General features: G+C 34.0%; 1 protein-coding gene across 2 annotated transcripts in view; it reads left to right on the forward strand.

Moving 5' to 3' along the window:
• The window catches only part of LOC116168073 (ATP-binding cassette sub-family G member 4-like), a 44,604-nt gene that overhangs the window by 18,946 nt on the left and 1,991 nt on the right, over nt 1–23,667 (forward strand). Inside the window, exons 2-4 of one of the 2 annotated variants that reach the window (XM_031483725.1) lie at nt 5,946–6,063; nt 17,379–17,568; nt 23,340–23,485. In XM_031483725.1, the coding sequence (XP_031339585.1) occupies nt 5,946–6,063; nt 17,379–17,568; nt 23,340–23,485 (454 nt within the window). Of the gene's footprint in view, nt 1–5,945; nt 6,064–16,518; nt 16,604–17,378; nt 17,569–23,339; nt 23,486–23,667 lie in introns of those variants that run through there. The other variant, XM_031483726.1, reaches the window with a different exon arrangement.

Below are 23,667 nucleotides of genomic sequence, written 5' to 3' on the forward strand. Positions count from 1 at the left end.
ACTTGAATTTCCGTATAGACAATATTTAGCATCCATAAGTTATCCTCCAGGCTCAAACAGAAATTGGAGACTGTCTGGTGGTGACAGTAATTGATGGTGGGTATGTTCAAATGAAGTAGCTTCGAGTGAAAGGTAAAGGAAAGGAAAAAATTCTACATTCAAATTTAGGAGATCGTCACAGAATTAAATATTACATTGATCAGTTCGTCCAGCAGTCACATATTATCCAGAGATTAAGATATTCATCTGATCGCAATCAATTTTAGACTACCCGTTACTTTCACCATTTAATAAACCCGCTTGATTAAAACATAATTGGGACACATTTTTCTGGCTCCTATCTTTAATAAACCGCAACAGATATTCACTGAAACTTTGTTAGGTACTTATTCACTCATTCAGACTCATTCGAAATCGTTGATTTTAACATTGACATTGACCTCCGCCTGCAATTAATTCCATAGTTCCCATTTTCCGGTACTAGGTACTCCTTTACTTCAAGTTGTATGTCTAGGGGTTCGTTTTAAAATGAATCTCCAGGGCAGGGCGCTAAAATAATTGCGATTCACACCGTACTTTACTACTATTTCGAATCGCTACCAAAACATGTTAAAGAAATCAGTAACCTTGTTGTATCTTAAAGACATGGAGATGTTAAGATTATAGTCGTTTTTAATGTTTTAATATTAATTTGATAGAATAGCTACCTTCGAATAATCTTGAATCACTAAAAGAATTGCATCGTAAATGTCTACAGTTTAGATTTAGGTACTTTTTACCTACTTATTGTTACTTATATTATGTGCAATAATTAGTGTGTAACTTGCAGAAAGTTACACGATTTTTTTTAATTGCTTGCAACAGTTTTACATGCAATAATTGCGTAATAGGCCTCAAGATGGACATACAAAACATTAAAACACCAAAAAATGTGGTAATCCTGCTGTTTCGCAGACTAATATTATCAAGGTACTTTTGTTATTTGACGGATATTTCACGATTTTATATAATGTGTAATTACTTTGTTTTTCCCTCGGTCTTTCCATAACTGATGAATCTGTATGAGGTGTTACATGAAAACTTGCCAAGCGGAAAATTTTCCCTCGTCTATTATCTTTTGAGCACAATAGTTGAAAGATTGGACCACTGATATGATTTTTAGTCATAACTAATGTTTCCGGCGGCGAGTAAACCTTCCCCGAGTTTTTCTATTCCATTTTAACGGGATGTTCCACGAAATATTAATTACCATTTGCCCCCGAACTATAATAGTTGTGGGCTGTGGCCTTATATTGTTTTAAAGATTACCCTTGAGGTCTGACGTGAATAATGTAGAATTTTTGAAGTTACAGTCATTTTCGTTATTACCCATGTTTAATTAAATTAGGCGATATAGCAATAATTTTGGCATGCAATATTACAGGGTGATTATGATTAAGATGAATTTCCACAATGGCCTAATCGTTTAACTATTTTAAGCTCGTTTCAGGTAAATTTCAGGTGTGCTGGAATCATGAAATTGAAAATATTTAACGTCAATATATTAAGAACAATAGAAAGTCGTTTAATATTTAAAAATGGCGCCCTGCCATCAGTCTAAACCCATTCTAGCTTTTCCCTAGAAAAATTCCTGTCTTTTCCAGGTTTTTTTGACACTGGAATGCGCTGGAGAATGAATCTAAAATCTCAAATGTCTTGTATGTAAACAAATTGTGCATCAGCACATATGCATGATTACAGCGCATTTTTGGTAATATATACAGATCAGTATTTTATTAGCAAATTTTAAAACTATCGATCTCACAAGTAATCTAACTCGAAATAGACTAGAACCTGCGCATCTACACTAGAGCAGAAATTTTTTTTAGTGAAAATTTGAAGCTATTGGAATTGCTGAGATCTCATCCGGAAAAAGCACTACGTTTAATAAAATCAGTTCAAGGAGTAAGGACTCCAAGTCCTTTTTTTTGTAAAACTGCAGATCTTAACAGTGCCAACAATGTACATTTTGAGGTAATATTCGTCAATAAACCAGTTTAATTAGTAAAGATAATAAAAGACCAGTTTCACAATTACAAGACTAGTCAGCTATACGTTCCACAAGGTTAAGGTTAAACAATTCAATAAAAAACTAATGTAACATCAAACTATACAGGTACATCCCATTATCCGACACAATTACAACAAAGAATTATCATGTATCATTAGGAAATAGGTACTTCCTAAGTAAAGCATTGTGTTTCATAAAAGACTATACTTGTCAGCAATCACTATACACCTTTTTTGTTTATTATTGTATTGATTAATTAAAATCATGACAACCGATGCAAATTTAAGGGAAAAAATGCTTTTTCGTACTTCCGAGATTAAAGTGACAACTTCACTCCGTTATGACAAGTAGTGAAGTGTCACTTTTTGTCCCGCCGGGATTAAATTTGGACGAAAATCCCGGAAGGATGAAATTACTAACAAGGCAATTTCAGTAGGTTGTTTCACATTTTGTATGCGGCACTACTTCTTAAACGCATCGTACTGCTGCTCATATAGTTTTTTGGATTTCGGTGGTATCAATTCATTACCTAGTTTGGCTGCTTTTTATCAATATCAAATACACCTTTGTCACCCACCACCAAAATTATGACACTAGCAATGACAGTTCCTATGGTAACTTGTTGAGCCGCGATTTTTTTAAAGAACCCATTCTCTAACTCCATATTTAATTAAGTGTTTCAGTTTCGGAAGTACGAAAAATATCGTATATACCTTGCGACTGAAGTAGTGGTCTTAATCCCTCAGGTAAATTATGTATAAACTTTACCTTCGGGATTAAAAGTACTACTTCAGTCCCGCGGTATATAATATACTATTAATAAATTCGGAAATGCAAATGTTAATTGTTGAAAAGAATAGGAAGAGATTTTTGTAAAACAAAAGAATAATTTTGCAGCAGTGGGTGGCTTAAAGACATTTGACTTGACAAAAAGTAACGATTCAGAAAAGTAATGATTTAAATAAAAATGAAATGTGGTGTAATAAAAAGTAAACGCACAACAAAATTAATAGTAGACAATTTTTTTGAATAAGGCTGTGTTTCGGTTTTCATTTTTGAATGGCGGACGAATCAGCTGTCCTATTCAGGGTGTCATTCAAAGTTGGTAAGGTTGGGAATTTTCGTACTTAATAATAACGCGAAAAAAAGTTTAAAATATCTTCAATAATTTCGAGAATATCGCAACAAAATGGAGATTTCTAATTTGCGTTTTTAATTTTTTCATGATAAACTAAACATTTTTAACAAAAACATTATTCAAGACACTTTTTATGGAGAATTCGTTTATGCCATAGGGTTTTCTAGATCACGGTGGAACACGTGTCAACTTTATCTTTTCCTATAGATACCATTTTGAATTTTGACGTTTTAAGATTACGTCTTTTTAGCGCACTTTCCAACTCATGTTGGAAGACAAATCAGCTGCCCTATTCAAGGTGTCCATTTTTCGAGTGTTACTATGAGGATCTCGCTTATCTGACTTTGTCTGTCCGTCCGTCATAGGTCTTATTTACTCCTACAATTTTCAAGATATTTAATTCGTCTTTAGGAATCAGAATTTAAAGTATTTTCGTAAATGTAAGGGTCAATTATTGTATCGCCCAATAAACCTACTCACTCGTTAAAGCTAAAACGTATGATTGTGTTGTCGCCGTTCTTGAAATTGATGACAATAATTGACCAGTAATTTTCATTGTGACGATTAAACATTGCTGCATTTACACTCTTCAGACTGACGCTATAAACTATAAAGGAAATTTGCGTTTTCCCTGAATCTGATTATTTACACACCTACAACATGCTACATGATCTTCTCAATGGAGCGTTTGAGAAAAATGAATTGCTCAAGGTCAATATTTGTGTTTTTTAAGAGTTTTCCAAACAACTTGACTGCTCATATTCATTGACCCTACCTCCATAAGTGTTATCGTCTACATCTTTTAAAGGAACCATATTCACCCAAGTTCTTATGCAGCAAACTAAAAGACCACAAACTAGGTTCTGCCGCTCTGAGTAACGTCATGTGGGATTTACTTGAAAAATGCAGTTCCGCAACAAAACTAGCACAGACAGACTTGCACACTACTTGCAAAGGATTCAACTGTCACACTTTTGTTTACAACAAAAGACCGTTTTATTTTTCCAAAGCACCCTTCGCAAAAGATTAAAAATTGGTTTTTTAGAAAGAATGTGATACTGAACCACCATTGCCCGTTTGCACCGACAAATTTAAGTGGAGCTTAGCTTAAGCGTCCCTTAAAATCTATGGCAACGATTATTGACACAATGGTTGCCATGGATTTTAAGGGACGCTTAAGCTAAGCTCCGCTTAAATTTATCGGTGCAAACGGGCACATGTGTTGTAAAGATGGAAAAAAAACGTGATTTCAAAATTCAAGATGGCGTCCATAAGAAAAAATAAAGTTGCCACGTGTTTCTCCGACATCTTGAAAGTTATTAAAACGAGATGCTATATCGGATTCTCTATAAACAAGGGAAATTTTTTGCGATATTTTTAAAATAATTGAAGATATTTTTAATTTATTTTCAGATTAGGTATTATTCAGCGCGAAAATTCGCAACTAGTTGTTTTTTAAATTATCTGTTTCATTGAGGAATGAACTTCCTTTTCCGATTCGTTTCTTTTGTCAACAAACGCAATTGAAAGTACTGGAGTAATGAGAATTCACCCATGAAGGTTAAACGCCCGTGCATTTCAGCTGTATAATTACCATCAAAATGACAAGAAACGCGGTCTACCAGGGATTATGGACTACGGCACTAAGATCCGAGACCAAATTCATTACGCCACGTTAGATGAAAGCACACGGTTACGTTCCAGATACACACTGATGCCTATCCATCCATAAGTAGCAAAAAAAATCAAGAAGAGGTGCCGCCCTACTGGGAACAATGCATTTTTGGATCTAAGTTCATGAAACAGTGACAATAAGTGGAATACATCGACATCTGCTCGGTCTATTATACCAGTCACAACTTTCGCCTACTTCTAAATCAAAATTAAAGGTTGCGGTTAAAGTAAAAATTACAGGCCGTTTTTGCTTCTCAAATTATATTCAACGTTTTTGGCTATACGTCGATGGAATCGTGAAGATAGTCACTTTACTCCTTTCAATGTTACGGAATTGCACGCGTCGATTAATTATCTTTATGAAGGGAAAATTACAGTAAAAGAGATTCGTGCCCGTTAAACAGTCACAATGGATAATGCGGTTTTACGCATCGGTACCACGTCATGCTCGATCCTATCATAGCGGCGTGACTATTACTCATTGTTTCTATTAAATTGTCAGATACCTCTCACTTTACAATTATTGTGGGAGCCATTGATTTTGTTTGATTTCTCGCTGGTTACCATTTACTTTTTAATGAATAGTCGTGCCACTAGCTGTTTCCGACATTCTCTTTATCATTTAATTAACGTTTTAACTCTATATCACTAATCACTACATATTTTGCTTATAATCCGCGTATTGAATATTTTTTTCAAACAAACAAAATTACTAAAATGATCACTCCAGATGAAATGTTGTAACATAACGGCGACGTAATGTAGATTGCGGTAGGGGCATAATATTTTAGAATATTTTTTGCATCAGTCGCAACGCATCAGAATATTTTAGCGATTGTTCGAGAACAAAAATAGAAAGCTGCACTAAGAGGTAAATCAAAGCAGTCTGTCTAGCGAGAAATTGTTTAAATAAATAAAGTTCCAGTGGCACCCGTGGTACCTTCTGCGGTTTGTATCATACCTATACAACAGAATAATAAAGCAGTAAACGAATGTTTTATTTTTTGGGCATTATACGGCATTATCATTTAGTTATAGCACTTATAGTATTAGCCAGCCAGTTATCATGATAATGTCTTTCAGGTTCAAAACTTATACTGAGAAGTATAAGTGGGCAGTTTCGCTCCGGTCAGCTAAGCGCCATTTTGGGTCCATCGGGAGCAGGAAAAAGTACACTTTTAAACATATTAGCTGGATACAAGTAAGTGACATTTTGTAACTAAATATTAATGCGCTTTTTTGTAAGTAGATTTCTGAGCATATGCTCTTTTTAACCGTTGAAATGAAAATTAGCGCTTGTATCGAGAATATTTGTACTTTTCCATAGTTACCAAAATGAAGAAATTGATGATGTGGCGGAAGACGATTAGGAATGAATTTAATTGACACTTTTTTTTCAAAGAAAAGGATTTTGACAACTCCAGAAAATTCATTATACCACTCTTTCAGCACACTAGGTTATGAAAGCGCTCGGGGACGTTGAAATGATAATCGTGTCCTATTTTATCTATAATTGGCAGCCCAGGATTAAGGGGGGGAGGGGGCTTTGGAGGCTACAGCCCCAGCCCCGCGCCTTAAGGGCCCAAGTCTAAGGATGTACTATTTATGATTTATGCAATTTTGTCTCTCCTTTTTTTAAAGCGGTTTTCTAGTATGTCATTGTATATTAATGTCTGTTTTGCTATTCTGAAAAATCTGTAGATATTCGTATCCGATAACTTAACCTTCACTTTAGTGTTGGTATATAAGTATGTATAGAATTAGGGTATGTATTAAATTCATTTTAAAAAGCATTCCCAAAATTAATGCGAATGCCAGCGAATGCTTAGACTGGACTGTAGAATCTTGTCCTTTTGATTACTTAATATTCAATAAATGTTATTATTATTATTATTATTATTAATATTTTAAAAGTAAGTTGGATTGGATTACGCATTGCATTTTGCACAGCATAAATTTTCGACAATAAAAATTAATATCATTAAATTTGGCGTTTGTTGAAATTATAACCTATATTTTGTATAGGAATAGGACCCCTCTAATAAGTTTAACCCCTGGCCTACAGAAACGTTAATCCGGCCCTGATAATTGGCATCATAAAAGACACAGAATAGAATTTGTGAACTGGGTGCAACATAATTCACCAAAAAGTTCGATTAATGTTTCTGTCATCATTGTGTGTTAATTTCTGAAATTTAAATGAGCCATTCATGAAAGGACCAAATAATTTGAATACAATACTTCAGCAGTTATTGAAATTGGGAGGTTTGAGATACAAAAGACAAGGATCATTCTTGCAAACCCATTGAATGAATTGAATGTATATAATTAACATTGCGAAGCTCGATAATGAGATTAACACATGTAGGGTTTCTACACTGCAGTTGTTGAAACCAATTTACCTTATTCGTCAGTTCTTTAATTGGATTTGTATAGCGGCATATTCGTTTTATTTCAGACCTGTTGGTAAGAAGTTCAAGTCATTTATTTAGACTCACAATTAATAATGCATATTTGATTTCATTATCCGTCCGTCCTCACTTGAGAACGAAAAATTGTACATTCTTGAAGCCTCCGAAAATCAATTTCGTACGCAAAAACAATTTTAGATTAAACACATGGGAGAACGATAGAAAAATGTAATTCCCTATATGATAGATATATAATAAGGTAGCGAATATTCTAAAAACTTAGAGAGACGTCGGGACGTCACCGGTCACCATCAAGGCGCCATCAAGTCTATGAAATGTGATATGTCGACTTCGCAGGTAATTCGGGATTTTTCGTTTGCTATATAAGAAAATCGAATTGTGTTTAATGGAAGTTCTCACATAGATGCCGAATTGATGAGAAGGTAGTGATTAATAAGTTCTATTTGTCTTTCCCCAATTTTTTATACTTCAGAATAAAAATCTGGAAAAGATACATAGAATTTATTAATTATCCATCCCAAATTAAGAGAATGGATCCAATACTGCATGATGAGTAATTATTTCGGGCTCGGTTGTGATAGATGATCCAAATAATAATTATATTTGTTCTAAATGAATCTATTTAAGAACCGTTATAAATTCATTAGTAATTGTAAATAAATTAATCACGTAATTATAAATTTACGTTACAATAGTTTTTAGTTATGACACAAAGTTTGTTTTAAAGGAAGCAATAGCCGGTACCAGCTCTTTTTTAAAATTAACCACGTAGGTATCACTTGCAGTTATTTATCTTCTCTACTAACAGACAAATTGCGGTCTGTTTATTAAGATTAACACACACAAAAATAGTTTGAAACTGTTGGTTTCAACAGGATGGTGCACCCATGCACGACGCCCTAACGTAACCACGCAGAATGGTTTAGCATTTGTGACACATTTATAACATAAGTGAGGATTTCACTATGTATCACTTCAGCTTCGACGTTAAAACTAACTACAATTCAGTTTGCTTATATAACAACAAAAAAGCTTCTAGAGAAGTGACTCTTCTTTTATCGCCTTGATGCCGCCTTGATACCGTTCTAGAAAATTCGCTAAAATTTATTGGTCAAACCAACTGACGATTAAACGTCAGAGCACAGAAACATTGTCGGGCTATCCAACAACACCACCCTTCTTCTTTACTGGCCACCATCGGTACCAATAAAATAAAGTTAATGGCTGCTACATACACTTTGAGAAAACGCACGACACGCCTAGCCAATTGAAATTGAAAGAAGACCCAATTCCATAAATGAACGGAATGGTGGCACAAGCATATTGTCTGGTATGGAGCGCAGTAACTACGACCCTCTGCAATTTTAAATTATGATTCAAGTACCTAGTAATAGAAATATTGTAACAACCCCAAATTCTCAAATTCCGCTTATCGGCAATAGGGGACGAATTAAATCTAGTTACAAGAATTTTTCCTGTCACATTATTATGACACATTTCTCTTGAAAACGTTTAAATAAGACTCGCAAAACAATGTTTTCTCTCAGAACTATTCCTTTTAATGATTTCTACAAATCTTAAAAAAATGCTAATTACAAGCCTTTTTACGCAATTCAATTGAATAGGTAATGTTTTTCAATGTTAATAGTATATTCTAAATATAGATAAGTGTGCGATTTTTTTAAATATTTTTTCCGAAATCGTCATGAAACCTTCATTTATTTCATATCGAGTCTGGTAAATCGGATTTTACCGTTTTTTACCAGATTGGAGATTTTGCAACGTATATAACAAGCGATTCAAAAAATCCACCGTCATAGTTGGCAATGGAAATTGAATTGTGAACATACCACGTAACTGACAATTCGCTTAATTAGACATTGGAATAATTTGAGATAAACTGAGAGATCCACCTGGTAAGTGTGTATTGAGGTACGTTCACGATAAACATCTTATCATAGGCTACTATGACGCTGACTTTTTTGAATCGCTCTTCATTAATGTGTCAAACTGCTAGCAGATCAAACAAATCAAGTCATCGACTTTTGCTTTTATTTGAATATGTACAACATTCTAATCATAAATTATTTTATGGGATTTTAATAGAAACTAGTAGTCAGGTAAACACCTGACTTGACTTTCCGACTACTTTTAATAGAGTAATTGCAATTGTCTTTGGTCATAGTATAACATTTAGAAAATGCCCTCTAGCGCCTTTATTTTGAACCCGATGCAAAAAGTGTAGAAGCCTTTTTTGTAGATCTCATCAAGACACACCTTTTTTGTAATTAACATTTTTCACTTTGATGATCTATAATGAAAATTGAAATTTTGTATTAAAAAAGGCGATTTCGGGAAAAATATAATACAAAACTCGTTAGTTAAATGGCACTACTTCATTCGGGGAAAAGCACTCGGTGCTAAATGGATCTCGTACTTCAATCTTTCCTCGCCAATAATGTGTCATTTTCCTGACCTTTATATGTAAATAACTATGACGTGAAGTATAAAGTACTACATGTATTACAATCACGAAATACATAATAATTAGGTATAATTTAACCTACTTCGCAGCTATAAGTATAATAATAAGTTAGCCGGTGCTGGTTTTTCAAAAGAATTATAGAACAAATTGTTTTTGCGGGACATCTATAAAAATGCATTTTTTTCTTACGCGTAAACCTTTCTACCTTCGCTACTTTTGCGAGATTCCCAATTCCCATGCTTAAGAAACTCGCCCCTAATAGAAGGGTGAACTGACATGTTCAGTCTATTGAATAATTCAAATAAAATATGCATGCTTGACAAGTTTTTACATTCCGACAGTTAATTAAATGTGATTTTTTTCTAATTTTTTTATTTATTTGATGCTCGGTTTGTCACCTGCACAATTAACGTAGGTGTAAGTATAATTCCTTGGTGATGAAGTATGACATTAATTAAATTATGTACTTTAGTACTATGATTGTAATGTATTTAGGTTACGCAAAGTCAATGAACTGTTCTGATAGTCCTTTAATCGTAAATTCGGCGCTGTATTGCAATAACACTATAATTGTTTTATGACGCCAGGATCGTAATACGTAATTAACATAGTCTAAAACTCACGTTTTAACATCTCTACATTTGTATAAACATACTTTTGAAAATGTTACGCGTTGGTTAATTTTTTTATGATTTTAGTAGGTATAAGTTTGAGTAGATTTCCATCAGAAACACAAAAACTATATGGAACGAACGCAGTTTTACTTTTCAATGGCATCATTTAAAAATGGAAAGTATATAATTCGTTTAACTGAAATAAAAATTTTTACGGCCCATCTCGTATGTTCTAGTTAAACCTACCTGATAGATATCGGGCAAGCAAAGAGGAGCATAAAATGAAAACAAGGTTTTCGCTTTAAGGCGCATTTTGCCTGACTTGATCAGTACTTCCCAATGGATCATGTAATGGACTAGTTACGTGTACAAAGGAAAATAAGTTATGGCATAAATATGGTTACAAATAAGTCGGCGCATGCGAACACGATGATATGCGATATGTTTGCCTTTACTATCTAGCATCTGCGGTTAAACTTTCCAAAAATATCTCCATAAATAAGAAAGATGGCATTGCGCAGTTTGCACATCTGATTTTTACAATATGCAATATGCTTGTCTTTACTAGATTGTTCTTGGTTGAGGTGTCAAAGTTACAAGCTACTTAATGCAAAAACAGCAAACGGGTGGACGGAGAAAGTAGCCATACTAGAGCCTTCCAACATACATAAGTTGGAAAATGCGCTAAAAAGTTGCGTATTTCAAGGTTTAGTAAAATGATGTTTTAAAAATTCGAAAATTCCGATTAGTTCCGAAGACATTCGGAAAAAAACCGCAATTAACCATATATGTATTTTTTTTTCTGACCCTGTCAAAAGACACTTCCTCGTAGGAATTTTTTTATCTCTACAAGATGGTAATCACAGATTTTCACTGCGACGTTTCGTCTTTGAGGAAACATCATCAACTTCATATTTTTGTATGGACCGGAGAAGGACGTACTGTGTTGAGTACCATTTTTTATTACAAATACAAAACGTAATATATGGCACAATATGATTCTTTATTAGGTATGTCAACGATCAATGAATTATTTTGACATTCTGTCAACGTCTACTGCACAAAAATGTTAAAAATGAGATAACAAACCTTTTTTCGGACTTTGAGCCGTTTAACCGAAAATGTGAGTACAGGGAGCTTGAGGAAGATTCAGACAGTCAATTTTCAGCGTCTGAATGAACGATAACGAAGCGGCTAAATGAATTAGCAGGTGATGCGGACTGTTACAGCTCACTTTATCTCAAAGAGAAATTGAAAAGGAGACCATTTTCACAGATTTAGTGGGCAAGGATAGTGTTTTTTTTGTTGCTACAGTGGCACAGCAAAAAAATTTGTTTTTGCATGCATCTAGGAGGCCAGGACAAGATGACAGAAAACGAATTATGGTGGCAGTAGCAAAAATAATCAGGGGGTACATGGGGTCACTCGCTTTTGACACTCAGAAGTACATACGCGACCAAAATCTCGACGAGAAAGACCTTGTTCCAGACGCAATGCCCCCCCTCCTACCCACACACACGATGCCCTCCCTCCTACCCACACACACGATGCCCTCCCTCTTCACGTGCTTAAAGAAACAGACACACAGACGCGTGCTCCATCTTTGCCGCAATGCGTTGAATACCCCCAGATTTTCGATATTTTTCTCCTATTTTCAACCATTTTCTCGCAGTTTTTCTCAATTTCGTAGGTGTTTTGGACGCATTCTATTACCTTAGGTTGGAACAGTATTGTTTCCATTTAAAAAATGCGAATAGATCTTAGTAAGACGCTGGGATCACTAGTGCTACTTTACAACTTTAATACTAAATAACCTCTACTTTTTTTAATACTAAAATTGTCTCATTTCAATTGGATGTGGATCCTGTAAATTTTCCATAGCTGGGATTTTTGAGGACTTTGTTCCATGTTAAAAAGCACTGTCTGAGGAGCCAATATCAATCGTCAGACGTTAGGAATTATTTTTTTGCCCCGAAGAGCTAAAGTTCCTGCACCGAACGTGCGGGTGATAAAACTGTTAGTTAATGACGGATATTAACAGTTTTTCTAGGTTTATGGGTATACTCTTTCTGATTTTGCAAATGTTTTCCCTAAAAAGATAGTGCACACGGGAGTGAGATAAAATTCTGATCTTCAGGAAAGTCGCTATAGCATCTCAATTTTTCAAGTGTAACGACCTTATAAATAGTAATGTGCAATATGCATCTCTTCTGATACTATTTCTAATGGAAGCACATTGACCACAGAATAATTTACTTTCTTAAAGGTATTACGTAATCCAATGGACCGTGACCTACTATTCCACAACAGAAACTATTAAAACTGTTGCAGCACAATAATGCAAGCCAATATTTGATGTTAATTAGGAATTAATTACGGTGTTTCTATTGGAGATCGATTTGAAGTCTTTTAATTAACCGTCTTCTGGTCACAACTATAAAGTTTTATGCTTTCATACAGACCTACTTGTTTTTAAAAGAGCGATTACATCTACCACACTGAGGTTTTATGATTTTTTTTAACCTACGAAGAAAAACATTGAACGTCCTGTGTCTGTTTTGCAACATGTAACTTTCTAAGGGATAATAGATCTTCGCGAAAAATTAAAAGATGCCCAGATTTAAATGCCTGCAAAATGGGTCACTTTTTCTTGACCGTTTGACAGACAGAACGCTCTAATTATGTTACCGTCGAAATGAAATATGATACACGATACCACAGTGGTAGCTTTATAGAATAAAGAAGGGTGGTAGGTAGGTAGTATCTTAAACAAGTAAATGAAAATTTTTAAATAATGATTAACCACTAATTCAAATGTATGTATACCTCCTATTAGTTACTGGGAAATCTAAAAACTTGGGAAATTGCTCATTAAAACATGTTTTAAACCTTATAATATAATGACTGTTAATCCTCAATGTGTATTTTGGAATTTTACAGTAGAGAATTATTTTTGATTATAATGACATGTTATGGATGTCTACTTTGTGTTTCCTAAAATAGGTACGTAAATATTCAATTTTCCAGAAAATGCCATGGAAACAACAGTCGATCGCTATATAATTAGGTACCGTCGAAGTTTTTTCAGTAAAACGAGATTTGATTGAAATGTGAATAATAATTAGGGATTACGCTTAGTTGTTTTTAAAATATAATAATCAGTCGATATTGTTATAAATAATTAACTGCCGTTCTTTGTTTAGGAGAACAGGTAGGTAGTTTAGCAAAACAAGCTGACTAAATCATCGTACCAAAATACCATTAGACGATCACAGAAAAACGAAAGCTATACGTCTGTTTTCCTGCAAAATAAAGTGGAAGATTTAGCTTACTTCATTTCTAGTGAAAACTAACCGAATTAGCCTAAAAGGGTTTTCCATTTCAATCTCTTACATATATTAGATAATATAATTAGATCCCCCATGGCGACAAAAATTCGCATCTCGTAGGTAGTCTTCGCAACATCGAATCAGAGAAACCGCAATTTATCCCACCATGAGAAACATAATGTGCTAGGTACCTTTTTTAAGACATTAAATTTCACAGGCTATTCTAATTAATTAAAAATGTAGATTACTCCACTCAACTACGTACGTTGGCAGCCAGGAAATGAATTGTATGGAAATTTCTTAATTCTTATGGTCGAAATGAATGGCACAATATTTAATGTCTGCATGAAATCTGATTAACAAAATATGAAAGTCACGTTTTGCAGTTTACAATTTTTTAATAAGGTTTCGATCCACTTCGTTTATTTGATTACCCAAATATTCGGCACTCCAAACATTATAATAATTATGAATTAGAGAAAGTCATTATTTATTGCCGTAAATCAAAGGATTAAACATCGATGTGAAGAGAAACGAAATGAAGGAAAGTAGCTAAATTATAGAAAAAACGTATAGGTACTATTTTTACTCAGTTTTTAGTATGCAAGTGCGAATTCGTAAAAAAACAGTGTTTATGGTTAAATTGAAAGTGCAAATCAGAATTTTATACCCCCACAAATGGTGGTGATAAAAGAAAATAATGGAGTTAGAACCTAAGAACTTTTAGAATTTTTGAAAGGCCAATTCAGCGACTGCGTTCTATTCGCGTCATAAATCATTTTATTTTCGAATTTAAATTTTTCACGTTTTCAAGTTTCTGTCAAAGTTTGTTTGATTACCTCTGAAGTAACCAATTATTCCAAGACTTAATACCTATATGGCATGAATATTCAGTGCGGTTGCCATTGTTTTTTTGATACCAAATTATTCATTTGCTTTTACTTTGCTTTTGTTTATGTCCAGTTTCTATGGTGATACATTTTTGAATTCATATTTGTGGTGCGGGGGAGAATATTTGCGATTCCGGATGAAATAGTATTACGATCATTTGTAAGAGGCGAGACGAAATTTTATCGTTGTTGCTTTATAAATCTACACGTCATTTTTTGTACGCGTCTAGCATACCTTGTATTAATAAATTAAAATTTAATTTGTTTTAGTTTTTATATTAAAAATAAATGTTTAATTTAAAACTTTTACACCTATTGTTTTTTATCAAACCGTAATGTGCCCTTTTACATTTCGTATAGACATACCCATTAGCAAATTTGTAATTATGTCAGAACCGACGGATATAAGCACCGTTTTGCAATAAATTATAGCAGTTACGAAAGCAGTTTTATCAACTATTGTAGAAATTATTATAAACAGTAATTGTAGTCCTTCACATCAACATTAATACCCATTGAATTTTTATGGATGGCGCAATAAGAATCCTTGTTTGATCACTCCCCAATATTGGGTACGTGAAGGGCGTGCAAGTTGGAACATTTGGGTCTAATTTTGAGACATGGAAACGCTTAGGTACTTGTGGCTATAACTTTATGTATTTATAATTTTCTGTGTTGCATTAGTTAGTGTTGCCCAGGAATAGGCAGGGTGGTAATGTGTTATGTAGTATTTTTAAAGTGCAGAAGTAGACACTGCTTAAAATTTTAAACGTTTTTTAACTTCAATTTGATAAACGTATATGACACTACTTTGATTTGTCATGTTGGAATATTGGTTTATTTACTTTTAGCCTAGGAAAATTACCCCAAAAAAAGATTGCGCTGGCAAATAAATATGCACAAGTTGGAAATGATTTTAATCGACAATAGACATCCCAAATAAGTGTTAAATGAGTTTGCGACGGATTCTGACTTGCGGTAAACTTTTGAGAATCGATTAATCGAAAAATCATTCAAGCACAAACGATTGGCACAAAACATTTCGTTTGTACTTCCAAAAGTGGTGTGAAGTTGGCACGGAAAACGGGTACCCTGTACCTCACAAAGGGGTGGACGGGCTGGGTTATTTTTTGTGCACCAATCAACACTAACGAATGGGACAAAACATTTCGTCAGTGGTTCCATTACTGTGCTAACTTCCTGTAGCGCTTTATCAACGTATCGGAAAAATGAATTAAGCTGAGGTTTTAGCGCCCGTATCTTAAAAGGGCTACCCCAAATGAAAGCATCAACCTAAAAATAGCGAAACTTAACATAATTTTAAAATTAACGCATTTCTCTGATTGATCCATACGATCTTTTCGCCAAATTGCATCCATAACATTCTTACCTTGGACATGAGTTAATTTATCGCAACGAAATTGATGCATAAGTTTGACATCTAGGGTCCTTAGTGGGTTGCAAACTTTCGGAATGTAGTTGCAAAGACAATGTAGAAATACCAATAAAACCGTATAATCAAATATAAGGTTTAATTAATGGAAAAATACAAGAAATCATCAATAAATGAACTAACGTTTCAAATTTCTTGAACTGTACCTTTAAGCACGTGAACATGTAACTTTTTAAAACAATTCTTTATGTAAATGTTTGGGTTCAGCTGAGGAAAACATAAAGACTGCTAAATGTTCTCGAGGAGAGGAGCCCGCCCTATGTCATCCGTTACTTTTTTTTTTAGACAATATCCAACAACTCTGGCAAAAGAACATAATAAGAAACGCCTTACCTCAATGTTGAGAGAAAAATTATGTGGTAATGGGTATCAGGCTCTATTTGTTGAATTGAAGACGCCGTTCGTCGGTTTCGAAATAAAGCGTGCAGAAGAAGTTAAACAATATTAATAACAGATTTAAGTTATCGCTAAGTGAAGTAATAAAGTGAAAGGTTTTTTTTAAACGGATTGTCCGTAACCAGAAGAAGCTAGTTCTAGTGTGAGTAAACAAAAGTTAATAGTTTCTAATGTCCGAGCAGTCACCGAAAATTATTTTTCATTTTATTTAACACCAGTTTAATAAAGAAAGTAAAGTTCCCTCAGCTGTCAGCGAGTGTTTTTGTGTCTTTGATAAGTCCCCCTTTTACTTGGATTAAAGGAAAAAAACTGTAAAGAAAATAGATTTTTTTTTATTTTTAATTGTCGACCGCTTGCGTGCAGAGTAATATCATTGTATTTATACCAAATACAATGGTAATATGTCCAAACAGACTTTGTAAGCTTTTCTTTCTGTCAGGGTTTTTGTTCTAATTGTTTCATGTATCTCGGAATTTGTCATTGTCAAATCAATTAATTGTGTTTATTCGATTCCTTTGTGCGACCCAGATACAGTTTTCTTGTCAGATTTTTTCTATTGGTGCTCAAGATTTATTTCAGGTTCACGGTCGCGCATACAGAAGTTTGATAAAAAATTATGGTCCCTTTTGAAATTGACTCCAGCTTCAACCTAAGAGAAAAAATGTATACTATCCAAATAAAGGTCTTCGTGAAAATTATATACCGGTAATGTACAAGACGCTTTAGAGCAAAAAAGGGACCACGTCATAACCTTCAACGTCTTCTCAGTAATTGCGACTATTGTTGTGGGTAGTTTTACCGCCATAATAAAAAATTAACAATCCCCGCCGTAAATTACACAACGTAAATACAATGTACAATAAAATTCTAGACGCCACATTCATAAGATTCTTTATAATTTATACTTTTAATTACAGAACGTTTGGCGCCGCAGGATCAGTATTGGTAAATGGGGAACCGAGAAATATGAAGCAATTTCGAAAAATGTCCCGTTACATTATGCAAGACAATCTTCTACAGCCGATGCTAACTGTCGAAGAACTGATGATGGTAGCTGCCGATCTAAAATTGAATCGACAGTTAAGCAAAGAAGATAAATTAACCGCGGTAAGAATCACTTGCCAAGACTTTCTTCTTGAGAATAATGAAGACTTTATTCATTGTCACGTCAATATTTTTTTTATTATTATAATGTCGTGAGAATTGCCTCCCGTATAAAAAGTTTTACTTTTGTACAAGCTGAAGATGACATAGAGATCATTGAGATCATTCCAATGCCATTCATTTCTATTTGAACCTTTGATGCAATTCGCATCCGCATTCAACCGCAAGAATCATTGAAAAATGGGAGCATCCGTTGCCTTTTAATTTTTTTGTGCAATTTGCGTACTTCAGTTTCTTTTAAATTATTTTCTCAATTGGATAATTGTTTTGGTGCTTGTTCATTTTATGCACAAACTGATTAATCGTGTTGTCATTAGCATTACATTACAATTTTATGTAAGTCATCGCGCCTTATCTTTAAAGTAAGTCATTCTTCAACCTTCAGATTTATTTTCCTACTCTCTAGCTCCTATATTGAGACGACCGAAGTAATTGTCCTCGTACATATATCGACCTGTAACTGGAATGTATCAGGATTTTATTATCCCACCTGCGTTGAATAGAAATTGAATATTGTTCTTCCATTTAGTCAAGAGGGAGGAGATTTTGATTTATGATATGTGAAAATCTACTTTTACCAACACCTGCTTAACATGGTGCTGATCGAGAGTTCAGAGGAAGCACTTAGAACGTCAATTTACGAAATATACATCAATCAGACAGATCATTAACGGTTCAGGATGTTGATGTAGATACAACAAATTACACACGGTTTTTATTCTTAACTAAGCAAAGACAGAAAGGGTCGCAAAAAAGTTTGACATGGTTAGATAAATGACAGTCAAAAATAATTTAGTAATTTATTCCATTGATTTTTCTTAAATAAAGGAAAGTTTTGAAGATTACGTAAAGAATGTCAGCGCAGTTACTACCGTAAACATTCAAAAACCAATTTTACCTGAGGCTTGTCCAGGTACTAGTAGAACTGGAGTGTTATATTTTCTAACGGGAAAATTGACAAATGAAATGGTAATTTTCCATATGATCCTGGCCGTGTCAGACTACTTTAGATATTTTCCGTTACAATTTCAGTTAAGTAAAATGTACCTATGATCTGTAGCAGCTACGAAAATTATTGTTAAAGCATTGAGTAATTAAATATGGTTAAAGTAATAGTTGTCAGTGAAATTAGACGAATTTATCGGCCCTTAGGTTGGTATGTTGTACCTGGACCTGGAAGTTAAATCCCCCATATCGAGTTTTTTCCAAATTCTTTATCATCCTGGAAAATTTGCATGTCAGCCAAAATCTAAAATATTACAAAGAAGCTCGTGTAACAGACAAACCTTTTCAATTTGCAAAATTTTATTCAAAATTTCTAAAAGACATACCACATTGGTGGTAATTTGCGCCACTTTCTATTTCTGCTAGAGTTACGACTAGACACAGGACTTCTACGCAGTATATAATTCTAAAATATGCATTCAAATGGTCACGTATGCACTTATATTAAATATGCAACAAGTTAGTAATTATACATTCAATTAAATGGAGGTTTGTGTTTCCCTGTATAAAGGTGCTCATTGAATTATGTGTAAACATCGGCATCTTTCTTTGGAAAAAACTACAAATTAACAAATATAACTGCATAATACAGAAAAGGAACGTTTTCTTTGTACTTACATCCTTGAGCTTCAATTTTAAATAAAAAAAAGCAATTATTTTTCATACAAAAATTCATGGGAATGAAACTGTTGTTCAATTATTCATACTCGTGCACGTCAATGGTTGCAATATGCCACTTACGTGGTCTTTTTTGCATGGGAATCACTTTGAACACTGCACGGCGATTTTCAAATTATCTTTTAAAGTACGTCCCAAATTAGGATGTGGGGTTTTGGAAGGCGGATAACCTTCGTTTGGAACAGAGACAATACAAGTTAAAGAAACATAAAGGACGTAGTATGCACATTTTACCTCGGCCATCATACGAAGATTATATCAAATAGATTTTTTCTGACAAAGAAAGGAGTAGGAGCAGCCTTACCTTAGCGAAACAGAAAGGGCCACCTAAATCATGTCTCGTCCTTGAAGTGACCTAACAAATCTGATAAAATCGTCGTAGGAAGGAACTCTGGTGGGAGTCTAAGAAATATTTTTAGAAACCTCAATATTAACTTCGAAATTTTGCTTTTGGAAATGTCTTTAGAGACAGTCTCACAAATCGTCTTTGTCTCAGAAATCAAAGATATCTTTGCGGAAATATCCTTAGTGTTGTTTTCCCGAAACGATTTTTTTTCGAAAAACAGACGAAATCACCAGAACATCTGGAAAACACCCAGACCTAAATGCGTAGTGTCGTTTTGATAACCACGAAAGATTATGCCTACACCATAATATTTAATTTACGTAGATAAGTTGAATTACCATAAATAATTCTAAACAGTTTTATTTGGCATGAAAATTCCATTAACAGGCAAGTGCCACTACAGCCAAACTCCTCCAGGAAATATACTACCTATAAAAATCGTGTTTAAAGATATTGAATCTAAAAAACCTCAAGAGGTACTATAAACGGCCGAAACAGTTCAACTGTTCAACAGCCCTTAGGTACAGAGGGGAATGGGTATTTAAAAATGCACGCGAATTGGCATGGAGAGGTAATGGACGAGGTAATGAAGATATCTATTGTTTATTGACGTTTTATAAAGAATAATGTACCTAAATTTAATTGTTTCCGAGTTATCGAGTTTTGAAAACAAACGCTATTGTTTTAAAATTTATTCAATGACGAACAATCATGAGTGGCATTACGAATTTGTTTTGAAAACATTATGTGGCTCTGAAACGAACCGATTGTGCTGTTTGTTATGATTGTTTGGAATCATTGATTCTTGTTCTTCATTCAATCAATTTTTGAACAATAGTTTCAATGACTTAGATTGCTAGCTCTGTTGCGATTTTGTTGTCTAAATATATTTATTTTGTCCTTTGTCATTTTACCTAATTGTCATCTTGTCTAAGAAAATAGGTTTTAAATTTATATTGTATTGGTAGATAATTTATGGTCAATTACCTATGTCTGTGAAAAAATGACGTGTGAAAATACTTGTAAGTATAAATCACCAATAAAGCATACATACATACATACATAATCATTCAATAACTCTTAAAATGATAGCGTTTATTTTCAAAACCCGATAACCCGGAAACGATTGAATTTGGGTGCATTACGCTTCTTACAAATTTTGCTTAAAATTAAGAGAAGCATTGACATACCGGATACTATACACTATGTCTGTTTTAAAAAATGAAATTTTGTTGTGCCACGCCTTTATGACCAATCGTGTATAATTAAAATTATTATACCCTAGTAGACATTGAAGAGACCTAAAACTATTGTAGAATGCTTTTTTTTATTTTCTTCGACAACCGCGCGTTTCCAGACTTGTGAGCCACCCTGTATTAATCAGAGAGTGGATGGAAAAACGGCCACTACATACTACATGCAAATGAATTATACATTAAAATTAAAATATAAAAACCGTTGATATAACTGGTATCTTATTTTCAATATTATGCTATGCTGGTTGAAAATAGAATTTAAAAATCTATTAAATAATCTAAAAATCCAATATGGCACCTATTGAACCTTAGGATGTTGGTTAATGCTCTTCAAAACTAGCCATCTTGAATTTTTTTGGCATCAATTCTAAATTAAGCGTATCAAAGGCAGTAACTTTTATAGAAAACTTGCTTTTGTGTCTCGTAGGCTTTCGATGATAGATACAAGACATTTAAGGAAATCGCCGATTTTAGTTTTTTTGAAATTGCGTCCAACCTATTCGACATTTTGAACTTTCACCAGCAAATTTTAAATATTTAAGCATCTAAAACTGCAAAACATTGTCTCTTTAACCAATTCTCTATCTTTAATAATAAGAAAGTTACCCATGGTTTGTATCGTAATAACATTGCGACAAAATTTAGTTTCTTCTGCAACTTTTTCATTATAAAGATATATTTTCCCGCATCTTTATGAAAGTATAAACATTACTGTGTTTTAATTATGATCTTTTCCTCCGTATAATTATTAATGCTATGCGCTATCAAAAAAGTAATACAGGCGTCATGTACTTTTTTTGAGCCAATCTTAAAATGGTAATGCCAAATAAGAATATGCTCCATATTTTGTCGCAGAATGTTTATAGAAATGAATAAAAAGTTCCATTTATTTCGGTAAAATCAAAATTTGAAGTTCATTCGCTTTTATGAGATACAGGGGAAAATAAAAAAAATTGTCAGTCGGAATAACCCTACATTTACAGTGATGTACAGTGTTGTATTAGACTCTCCAAATGGGGGCGAATGGTAATTATTGTAAAGGAAGGTCTTACAACGATTAACCGCTAACCCTATATTTTCTTAGTTAAAAAAGGTGCCGTCTTCAGAATAAGTATACGGGTTCGGATCTAACCCAGTTTTTTAAATAGAATACTCCGTATATTTTAATCCAAAAAGATTAGCAGATTTATAGTCTCTTTTCAAAAATTTAACATATCATAAAGATATACGACCAAAGAAATCCCTGGTTTGAGTCCTGCTGCGGGTAGGTTTTTGGGACCCGAAGAATATCCATCAAAGACTGATGGAAAAGCACTAAAAGCACGAGTTGACCAAGTCATCAAGAAAGTATTTGATCGCCCAGTAAAAATTTCGGTTGCCGCTAAGAAATGAGTGTTTTTAAAATGCTACGTGCAGATTTAGGAATGAGCAATGGTTCCCAACCGTGCTCAGCCCTAAACAAAAATTCCGAGGAGAATTTGACTGCTTTATCCTAAGGTGAAGACTTTTCTATATAATTGTAACGGGAGTAAGACATAAACGTCTGGGAAGCTACTACGATTACTACGAAACAAGAGTCTATGCAGTGGGTTAATAAAGGGTCTCAGTTGCCCAAGAAGATGAAAAGCATTTTTAGGCGCCGAGGGGATTTTTTAATTGAGTTTATGCCAAACGAATCTACGATACGGGACAGTCCTCACCTGTCACCTTGCAACTATTATCTCTTTCTAAAAGTAAAAAAAAAACACTTAAAAGGGCGTCGATTTTTATTGAATGACTGCGGGTGTACATAAATAAATTCATAAGGGCAGGGGTTACGCCGGGGAAAGGAAAATGCTATTTAATACTTGTTCTCAGAGATTTCCAAAAATCTGTTAACAAGTTTTGAAATGTATGAAAGCTATACAATTTATTATTTCATCTCTTTGTTCAGCTTTCTGCTAAGTTCTATTTAATTATATAGTAAATTGATATACCTTAGGCTCGGTGCCCATCGGGACGCGTAGAATGTTTTCTATCAAGAAAGTTAGAAATACGTTCGGGGTAATGGGGCAGGGTATCAGGTATCGATGTCCTTTGCGCATTTCTCCATTACTCCCTACGTATTTCTGACTATCTTAATAAATAACAATCTCGGCGTCCCGATTACTTTGCACGTCATGTGTACCGGGCCTTAGGTAGGCCTAGCGGTGAATTTTGGCGTAGAATTGTGATTGCATTTTAATTTTTTGTAAGTATATATAATCACGAAAACTTCAAATCTAGATAGTGATGATCTATGTAATTAATGTGAAAGTATCCGGAAGGAGGTTAAGTGCAATTTATGCATAAAAGTGATTAATATCTTCATTAAGATTTGATCGGGATAATTACAGGCATAAATTATCTGTCGAAGTTTTATAGACACTGAAAAATTTGTACGGTTTCAGATTACGGAAATACTTGTTATCTTGAGATTAGCGGGAGCACGACATACGGCAACAAATCAATTATCCGGAGGCGAGAAGAAGCGACTTTCGGTAGCGTTGGAATTAATAAATAATCCTCCTGTGATTTTTTTGGATGAGCCCACAACGTAAGTATGCTGTCATTTTTTTCCCACATTTTATCGTCTACACTCTATAATTAAGTACACATATAAAACGCCCTACCCTTAGGGTTAGCCGCGTAGTTGAGTTTGGTGCCAATTCTGATATCTTCTTTCTAGTTTTTTTGGAGGTTCTATATTACATTATTATAACTCAGAAGTTTGGTGTA

The sequence above is a fragment of the Photinus pyralis genome, unplaced genomic scaffold (assembly GCF_008802855.1).
Source record: "Photinus pyralis isolate 1611_PpyrPB1 unplaced genomic scaffold, Ppyr1.3 Ppyr1.4_LG4, whole genome shotgun sequence".
Lineage (NCBI taxonomy): Eukaryota > Metazoa > Arthropoda > Insecta > Coleoptera > Lampyridae > Photinus > Photinus pyralis.